Source organism: Rhopilema esculentum, chromosome 16, assembly GCF_057945365.1.
Source record: "Rhopilema esculentum isolate cy_ngs chromosome 16, ASM5794536v1, whole genome shotgun sequence".
NCBI classification, from domain to species: Eukaryota; Metazoa; Cnidaria; class Scyphozoa; order Rhizostomeae; family Rhizostomatidae; genus Rhopilema; species Rhopilema esculentum.
Window position 1 is genome coordinate 4,649,188 of NC_142830.1, and position 10,355 is coordinate 4,659,542.

General features: G+C 35.4%; 1 protein-coding gene across 2 annotated transcripts; it reads left to right on the plus strand.

Annotated features, from left to right (window-relative positions):
- Positions 1-231: 231 nt before the first annotated feature.
- Positions 232-4,726, plus strand: LOC135682514 (uncharacterized). 2 transcript variants are annotated; one of them, XM_065197435.2, is made up of 6 exons: positions 232-387; positions 1,080-1,173; positions 1,783-1,878; positions 2,813-2,875; positions 3,060-3,317; positions 3,604-4,726. In XM_065197435.2, the coding sequence occupies exons 2-6, from the start codon at positions 1,098-1,100 to the stop codon at positions 4,023-4,025; spliced, it is 915 nt and encodes a 304-aa protein (XP_065053507.1). In that variant the 5' UTR covers positions 232-387; positions 1,080-1,097; the 3' UTR covers positions 4,026-4,726. The 2 variants fall into 2 exon arrangements, with proteins under 2 accessions (XP_065053507.1, XP_065053508.1); XM_065197436.2 differs by lacking the exon at positions 1,783-1,878.
- The last annotated feature ends 5,629 nt before the right edge of the window (positions 4,727-10,355 follow it).

Here is a 10,355-nt window from a genome sequence, read left to right on the forward strand (position 1 = left end):
AAAAACAAATTCTATTGTTTCAAAAACAAATTGGTGATGACAATTTAGTTTGTGATTAATTAACATTTTTTGTTACACATGCAAGTTTACGAAAGCAATCGATTTTTGACTGCTTTACACCTTCTATAAACAGCGTTTGGCATGCGACCTGCATCCCAATTCAAAATTCCCAAACGTTTTTAAAGCTTTGCAGGTATCTGTTAATGGGACTGGAGGGTATGAAACAAATCTAGCCAACCGTGTAAGCAACTTGACCTTGCCTGTCTTTGTAATGCAGGTGGCCATTCTGCAATAGGCCTCACAATTCTAACTAAATTTTTAGCCTTAAAATTCACCAAGTTCCCAAACTGATGTTATAATAAATCCTGGTCTTAAAGAAGGATCAAGGTATGTCGAGATATGTTTTCAGGTTCACTTAAACAAGAGTATTTTGATAAAATGATTATTTCTACTTCCAAAGGCCATAAAAAGCAGTTCTTGAGCTTAGCAAGTGAAGCATAACAGAAATCTCAAATAAATCATCCTTGATAATAAACACATACCACGGTTTTAGAGACATGCTATTTTTTCCTGTTTGCAAGAGCATTATTAATTGTCTCGACAATCTTACAACTTTAACTCTTCCTCTAGATCCAAGAAATCATCCAATGGTTCATAGCTTAAAATATTAGGTAGACATTACAAAGTTCCTATACTATGATTGCTTTTAGCCCTCATAGCTAAGCCACTTTAACCTAACACCAAAACAATATGGTTAGCAATTTACATTACCTCTATCTATATTTCGGTACCTTTTACACGATTGTAGGTAGAATTATTGAAAATCAATACTTGTCTTTGCAATTTTTTACTCATACATTAAGTTAGATGTCGTCAAATATCAACTGTCTAAAACAAAAAGAAGATGCGACCAAATTTACAACAAGAAATTTAATTAGCATTAAAAAACACTGCTGTGCTCCTGGTTATTCATATCATACCCGTGCCGATGCATATTCTCAAACTTTTTTATTTAAACCTTTTGTAAAAAAGTCAAATATGTTCTTCTAGCTCAGTATCATATTATTGATCGTTTTCAGGACCATACTCATCAAAGAATGAGGTTCTTTGCTTTCACCTTGGCAGTTCTACTGCTTATTCAAGCTTTTTCTATAGAGTCAAGACACATTCGAGGTATGTAAATGTATGTCACATCTTTGAAAAAAAAGTTAGCTTTGCAAACAGCAAAATTTTGTACAAAAACATGTTGAAGTTTTAAAAAAAATCATTTTACAAAGACAGTCGTATATCTAATAAAGTAAAAACGAGACATAAAGTATCAAGCAGAAAGATTAATAGAAGGAAAGATTAGATGCTGGAGAAATCGAGAAATAATGGACCTTGTGGAATTTAGTCGTATGAAAAGTTAGCTATTAGCTTCTTGTAAATGAAGCTTACCTTAACTATGGAGAGTCAGAAGAAATTTCTTAGGTATGCTATGTTTTTCCCTTTCCATGCTATCTTGGCAAATTTTAAGGAACGAATATCTCAAAACCACCTAAACATCAAAGTAATTCATCACTGCAGTAACTTCATTTATTTCAAGATACCTTTTTCTTTAAATTTTTTACATTCAATTAGCTCTAAACTCTATTCTTCTAATGAATAGTTTTAGAAAATGATGTCAATCTCTAATAAGATTTATCTTTTTAAAGATATGCTCTTAATCAATCGTTAGATAGCAGGAGCTTACACCTCTAAATTTCTAGAATAATACTCTTTTCTAACCAACTATCAACTTAGAAAAGCATTCAAAAGAAAAAAAGGTCACCAAACATCATGCTAACCAAGAAAAGGAAGATAGAGAATCAGAGGTTGAAAATGATAATCAAAGAAATTGTAAGTCATAACTTTAATTGAAGCATTTATCTTTCAAAGGTCCTAGTAGTTCTAGATGGATGACATTTAGAAGTTGGGTTAGTTCACAGAAAGATCAAATCTATATCATCGTTTTGGATAAAACCTTGTAGAGAAGACCAAGATACTAACTGTTACACAGTGCCTGCCAGAAGACTCAGAATACTGATGTCAATTTGCAAAAGCAAATTCAGCCATCCCCTTCTTCTTCTTCTTACTATTAAACGAAAAAGAAAATTATTTGATATTTTTCTAGACTATCAAAATTGTTTTGGGGAAAGTGGGATCAAGCTGTAATTTCTGAGAAAAGAAAAGAAAGGTATAACAGGATAAGCTGGGTGTTTCAAGTAATTTTAATAGGCATTGATTGTAGATCCCACTACAATTGAGTAAAAGAACAGAACTATTTGGTTCCGTAAATTTTAGGCCTCTTTCTATTACCTTTACATTTTTGGATAAAATGAACAAAACTAGATTAAGATTTCACTAGATAGAAATTAGAACGGAAATGCCTCACAAGGCTTCGCAATAATTAAAAATTATCATTTACGTGTAGCAGCTGCAATTCAACATTAAAAAGCCAACATTTCAATGCAACAATCAGTTGCTTTATCATACGTAACCGTATCGTTTGACTTTCCCTTCCCGACCGTTCACATTGCTGCAAGCAAGAATAATTCGGGAGCGAAACCTAATGGTTACTCTTTTTCAACAACGAGACCAAAGACGAACGGAACCGTTGCAAACTAGCAAGGGACCAAGATTTACAGGGTGAACGCTAGACGTATCGTGCCTTTTAAGTAACAGAATCGTTTAGATTTGCTCTTATTTTCTATTGTAAATGAAGTCATAAAAGTAAGTCTGCTAGTTTTCACAAAAAGAAAGTTTTGATATAGTTAATGACACATTCTAATAGATAACGAAGAAGATGAAGAGGACGAAGACCAGGAGATTCCACAAGAAGAAGAGGGATCAACTGGTGAGTGCTATCTAAAAGCTGGACAACATTTATTACAATCTCGATTTTAGATTTTGTTTACCAGGCTTTCTCAAAAAAATAGTACTTCATTCTGCTTTTTTTGAATTCAAACGATTTCTGTCATGATTTGAGTTTTTAACGTAAAATATTTTTGCACAAAATGCAGGGATATATTACTTTTTAGATGAGGGTAGTACAAGAACGTTAGAAGAAGATGATGACGAAGATCAAGAGGCGGATGCCAGAGATGGGGGAGCAGTACCACCACAAGGTGGAGCAGCTGCACAGCAACAACAACAACAGCAGCCCATGCAGCAACAAGGACAAAGCCCCTACGGTGCACAGCAGATGACAGCTCCAGGAATGCAACAGCAAGGCATGCCTGGTCAGCAGCAAGCCATGCCTGATGGCACACAAAGTGGTACTATCATGATCCCAGGAGGTATATATACTAGATAATTTCCCCTATTGATAGACGTTGAAATCATCTGCTCATTGAAAGCATGATCAAAGTGGCAATGTATTATCAAAGTATTTCTTGTCTAGCTCTAAAACCATGATAAAAACTTGACTGACTTTCTCTTTTGATCAAGAAAGCTTCTGGAAAAAATTCGTCTATTTGTGTACATATTCAAGTCTCTATTTATAGCAGATTGTGATTAATGAAGATATTTTCTTCATCTTGTCCACCATGTAAACTTTGACCTGTTATTACATCTTCTTTCTAGGTGGTGGCTGTCCAGCTCCATGCCAGCCTGGTTGTTCCCCTGCTTGCACGCCTCAGTGTTGCCAGCCTCCTCCAATGATTGCATTGGAGCCAATCCCACAAATGATAAGGCCTGCAAAGTGGTTTGAGCGACCTAGATACCAACCTGGTCCACCAGTACCTCCTCCACCAGCACCTCCTCCAACATTCACGCTTAGCTGCCCAACACCATGTGCACAAACCTGTGCTCCTGCCTGCACACCATCATGCTGCCAAGCAACCTTCCCTCCACCACCCCCACCAATGATGATGATGCCCCCACCTCCACCTCCTCCAGTCTTCATGCCACCACCACCAATGCCAGCAATGGGATGCGCTCCACAATGTAACCCTGCATCCTGTGGTCCAAGCTGCCCATCATTTTGCTGCGCAAGATACATTTAAATGATAGGCCTTTGACCTAGGCCTATTTTTACAATACTAATGCAATAAAAGATGAAAGTTTTTTGTACAACTTTTGGAGAATAGGAGAGGATAGATTATTGCTATTTTACTAGCCCTTTGTTGGTTTTCTTCAAACAACTGATACTAAAACATATTACCAATGTGTTAAAAAGTTGCAAACATTAGATACTGTTCATAAGCATTATTTTGATCAAAATTCTATAATTCAGAGAATTCGTGTGCAATGAATCAATTACCTCCGTTTTCATGCGTTTAGAAAAAGCTCTAGAAAAATATTGTACAAAGAACGAATCAATTATTCATTTCTGTGAAATGACTATATTGGAAATTTCTGAATTTCGTATATTATGATGTGCATTTATCAATAAAAGTTGTAAGTAACATTTCTTATCTTACAACGTAGAATAATCCAAAAGATGTAATAGAAAAATGTATGAACCCTCAACAGAATGGGAACCCAACCTCACCTACACACAGCTTGGCAGAGGGATGCTTCCCCAAGTTGGAAAACACACTGTTATCAATAGGAAATCCCCTAATCGACACTTATTAAGCCTCGTTTACAGATATTGTCTCTAATCTCATTTGGATAATGGTGTTATATGTGATGTTATAATTTGAGGTTTGATGTACAAACAGACAATTATGTAAAATATGGTTATAGATTATTTTCTTATGAAGATTAATAGTCTTTCTTGTGTCTGAGATTCCTTAAATAGTGCTCTTAAGATTATTGAAGGGTGGGAAAATATGGAACAAAATTAGTAGATGCCACGATAGAATTTCAATTGCTTCTTATGACTTAAGTCAATCACTCAATAATTGGCTTCAGAAAGATAAAGGTCGTTTTTGAGTTAAGACATTACAAGAAAAATGCTTCTTTTACTTCTACCTGTTATTTTGATGTTTCTTTTCCAGCAATACATGGTTAAAGGACCCTAACGATTGTTTTAGAGGCTAACATGCTTTAGATCAGGACATATTTGTGTGCTAAATTTGCCTACTTAAATCATTGCCTGGTTTATAGCCAAAAAGGGTATCATTGTGTTCCTGTAGTATGCGTTCTAGTTTCATGATAGTCGATTAGCAGCTAATCAGTCTGTTGCTAATCAAGGCTGATCTGGCAAGAAAAATAAAAAGTAAATTTGTTTTGATTTCTTATTCCAAGTGAGTCAAGATATCGTGTCGATCTGCCAGAAGTAAATGATAACACAGATTCTGCACAGGGTCATTGTCATGCAGAATAATTACTGTACTTGTCAGTGTTCAAACATGGCGACAGATTTACGCCCTGTCTGCAAAATAGATACAGTTAGAACGCCCCAAGGTCAGACGGGTTATCATAAAGAAAAGGCTCTCAGATTTGCAGGAAATTTGTTAAATTGGATTCAACAAATGGAATGCTGGCTCCACCCGCTAGGGTACATAATAATTGTGCATTAATTTGCTGCTCCACCCACAAGTTGATCTTCATCTCATCAAAACCAACTACATATTAATGCTCGAGGTTCAGAATTGACAAAACATGGATTATTTTCTAATCTCTGCTTTCTTTACAGTGGGCGAAATTTGCTTGCACTGCAGACGATTCTATGTCAGTCTGTTTATATATTCTGAACATATGAGCACTCTACTTTGCATAGGCCACAGCATGTTTTCACACGAACACGAATGGCTACAAATATTACAAACTCACGCAAGTGAAAATACTGAGGCATTTAACATAGGAAAAGACAAAGAACAACCTTAATAAAAATTCTGAATAAAGTTTCTTATTCATATTCCCTGCTCATTAGTTGGCTTCCTAGCATTCATAGGCCAACCTCAGAAGGCAGAGACCCATGGCAGGTCTAGTTGCTAAGTAATTGACTGGTTAGTAAATTAGTCATATAGAAGACAAAGAAGATCTCATGAAAGCTGAGCATTGAAGCTAAACAATTCAAAATGCCTGGACAGTTTTTACATCTGAAATAATCTAATATGTGAGAAATGAAAAGTTTTTGTAGCTTTTCCTGTATATATGCTTTACGTGGGGAGGAAAATATATCTGTTTACAAAAAATTGCAATAGATAAACAAAAAACGGGAATTTGAAATAATGAACCTTATTCAAAAAACTGTGAACAAATTCTCTCCACAGAAAGGCTATCAAAAAAACTGCATTTTCCATTTTTTCTTGCTGTAGAAATTTTTATTAACCAGTCATCTTGGTAAAGCCATGAAAATACCAGTAAGAGCAATAGAATGCTGTTGATTCTCTTAGAGACACCGGAATTTATCAACGTAAGGCAAATTAAATACCCCCGTTGCGTCGTGTTCATCCTTGCGGAAGATTGGGCGTTCGCCTTCCCACAGATATCTAAATCTGGTTGGAAAAAGTTATAAAACTATTACTCAACGTAGTGCTATGTCTCTCATTTCTTTTGCAATCTATTGTTATTGATATTTTTCCGATATCTTGCTCTTACACAAGAAACAAAGTTAAATGTGTTATCGAGATTTAAATATTAAGACAAGAATTGAGATATTAAGATTACACTTGTTGATAGTGGATATAATAATTTTCAACGAGTTCTTTAGGTCTCTATGCAAGAAAAGAAGAAATGTACCAAAGACACTAATATTGCTTAAATATTTCAATTCATTGACACTAAAATTGGTTTTCATTTTTCCACACTTGCAGCGGCTCCTTCAAAAGAGAAAACCAAAGACGCCACCTAAATCTAAATAGCACTCTCGTAAGCAAGCCAGGTGCTTTTAGAATGCATCTGTTACTATGAAAACTTACAGTTGCTTCGTTGCACAAGAACAGATTGGTGAATGTCAGGTGATGGCTCAAATCCTTCGTTCAAGGTCAATCAATTTGTCGATTTGTTGCAAAGCAACGAAAGTGCGAAGCTTACATATCCTGAAGAGAGGAATCTTATTTTTCAATAGCACCACATTTATTAGTAATTTACTGCTTTAATCAAGAACAGCAAGGTTAGGTAAAAGATGATCAACTTTTGTCTGTGGTGCAAAATCCTGAAAAGTATTAAACATCGTGAATTTAGGTTGTTTATTAGCTTCTTTAACCAATAATCTTTACACAAAGTTGCTGAAATAGTGAAACAAAATTTTAAAGCAAAAAGATCTTGTATCTTTTTCTTGTATATCTAAGCAGTAAGAATGCAAGTAAGATCTTCATTTACTTTACTGTCTAAAGCTAAACACGCTTAAAATTTTTAATCTTCATTTCAAGCTGATGTCTGGATAATTGCGTAGATTTAGAATCAAAATAAGATTATTTTTAATGAACGAGATCGGATTGTCAATGTCGTTTACAGAAATAAGTGAAATGATAGCAGGATGACGTCACATGAGCAAATAAACAGGAAATAGTTTCAGGATTGCCAAAGCACTAACGCGTCAAATAATGTGATAGTACAAAAAGGGGGTTCTTGACTAAATTTTGAAAAGGGGTCTGCCGCGAGCATACTCAAAGCTGTATCGTTGGGTAGACTAGTTATCACAAAAAAGGACCAATTTCTACAAAGATCATACCCGTGGCTAGACTAATATTGAAAAAGGCCACCCTTAGCTAGATTCCTATTAGAACCATTCTAGTTAACAGATATCTCAAATTGGTTTTTATAAGCTCAGAAATGCCAAAGGGTCGATTTGTTTCACTTACTTTCAAAGGCCGTTCTCTAGACCAATTTTGCCAAAGTCTAGAACTTGGCTGGATCAAAATTGCAAAAAAGAACGGCTAGGTTGAAGGTCCGAAAAAGCAAACCCAATGCTCACGGCGGCACGTCTCTAAGTTTCTTTACTTTGGAAAAACCCCCATCCCCCATACCATGTGAATCTATCTATACATTAAATTCAGAACGATACAAAGCAAATGTGAATAGTCAAGGTTTGAATAAATGTGCGTAATCAAGACCAGTTTTTGCGACATTGATCAGACTGCATGTGAAGCTTTATGACAATCAACAGGGGTACCAAGTTGGCTCATCTTCGTGCTCCCTACAGGGCCGGCGAAACATACTTGATGTTAGGCGGCAAGAAAAATTTTAGGATTATTGTATTTTAGGGATGGTCAAAGACTGTATCTAAAATGGATTTTGACTGAAGGAAAACCATAGGCAAAATATTTAAGCTTTGTTTGATCAATGTGTACAAGTTTAAGGAAAACAGAAGAAGTATCAACTAAAATAAAAGCAAATTAAGCAATTTGTACACTTGAGATATTGTTTTGTAACATCTGATCTTAAATATTTTGGAAAAAGTGCCCTTTGACAAAAAATCTGGATTTTAAAACTTTGAACTGCACTGGTCAAAAATAGTTTTAATAGAATTTACAATTGCGTCTAGATTTTCATTTTTAGTAGGAATGGATCATTGATAAAATCAAATGTTAAAATTGTCTTTTGTAAACTTTTGTAAAACAAATCTGCTCATTCTTTCTTTCTCATATCCTCAAAAATTTTCTTTTCGTCAGTTTCTTTCCCTTCCAAATCGCTTGCGACTTCTCTCTTTTTGTAATGTTCCTGAAAAAATTTGTTGTTAACAAATAGATCTTGTGAGCCAAATTTAAGCAATAGAAAAAACGAAACTCCATTTATTTGTGCTGGCACCAAGTTATTCTGGATCAGGTTTCTCGATCTATTTCCTAAGCCACGCTGTTACTTGTTGTACAACCTAGATAATGACCGACTTCTTGGATCTTATTTCCTATATTCAAATTTATATATGTCTTCTATTGTAAAGACATAACAACCAAGCTGAAGCTGAAGGCATATGTAAGGGATTACTAAGTACAGTTACTTACAGAATGATATACTACATTTATTTCCACTTTTGCCTAAAATTTCCCTTAAGCTCTGCAGAAAGGTGAGGGGGGGGGGGGGCGCATGGCTTCACAGGTTTCTCAGGATCAGTTGATACTACGCAAGTCGCTTTTTACACCCAAGATTCGTTTGCGGTGTGAAAAGCTGCTTTAGAGTTTTGTGCATCAACATTTCAGTACTAATTCATTCTCGTGTGGTTTTTTGTTAGATTGTTTGATGTTAATGATATAGTTTTTCTTTGGAACTCAAAGCAACATTGATGTTGAACATCATTGCCTACCACCTACTTTCCAATGTACCATGGGTTAATGGGCTTGATTGTCTGTAAATTCTAATCCACTCTTCTCTGTGTTTGGCAAGAGCTGCTCAACTGCGTAGATTCTATGTAGACTACATGCAGAGAGTGCTATGCAGTTTCAAAGAATGGGAAGCGTACCAATTTTCTAGGCAGGGAAACCATAGAAGGCAAAGTTTTTCTAACAATGGACTGCAGCTTCCTTAGAACAATGTTGAAGATTAATTAATAAGCTTATAACTGTGGTTTTCGACAACTCTGACAGAGATGGGCAGAACAAACTTTTCCTTTGCAATTTTTTCAGCCAAGGGTTGGCCTTGACTTTCTCTGCGTACTTTCCAATACAATAAAAAAGAGACTGCCCAGTGGAAAATGTATGCAAAGAATCCTTTATAAGAGTAAACAGCGGTTTATGCATTTTAGGCCTATATGCGGTTGAAACGCGTCATTTTGAATTTGCCTTGTTTTACCAAACAGACTTTCCGCAAGAGAGATTGGAGTGCACGAACAGATGCTTTCAGTACCGTTGTTGGAGCTACTTACGCTGTTTTTATACGATTTCATTTATCACAAATTATCCTATTTTTGAAAGTCACATTTTCAAAATGGCTGTTTTAGCTACAACTTGCTCATGTTCCACCCTTTGCAAACCTTTCTACAGTAACCTTTCATTTTCCCAAAAGAAAACAGTTTTCTTAAGTCTTGATTTCACTTTTCGCTACCATTTTCGAGCTTTTGGAAAAAGGTTTCTGACAGAAATGTTTATGGATTGCTAGATGCCCTAAAATAAATTTTCTTTGAGAGTGCAACAATTCATTTTCCTTCACTAATACGTTTAAAAGGAAGGCGGTCCAGCTCTGGAGCACATCTACAAGACAAATTTGTCCCTTCAAATCTAATTTATCAAAACATAGTGTATTCATCACAGATCGTTTCCACTAATGCTTATAATTTAAATTTTAGGACGAGGAGGTTTTAGAGGCTCTTCGGGCAGCTTTGATTTAGGTTGCAGAGGATTATCATTCTATTACTGAATTTTTAATTTATTACCATTGTGATTTATCAGCTTTTTGGAAATGGATAAGAGGTCTTCATGTTTCAGTATATTTAAGGATGCTTTATGTTAAAGCTGACTCCACGTCTCAAACGAACTTTCCTATCCCTATCTATGAATTTGAATTTG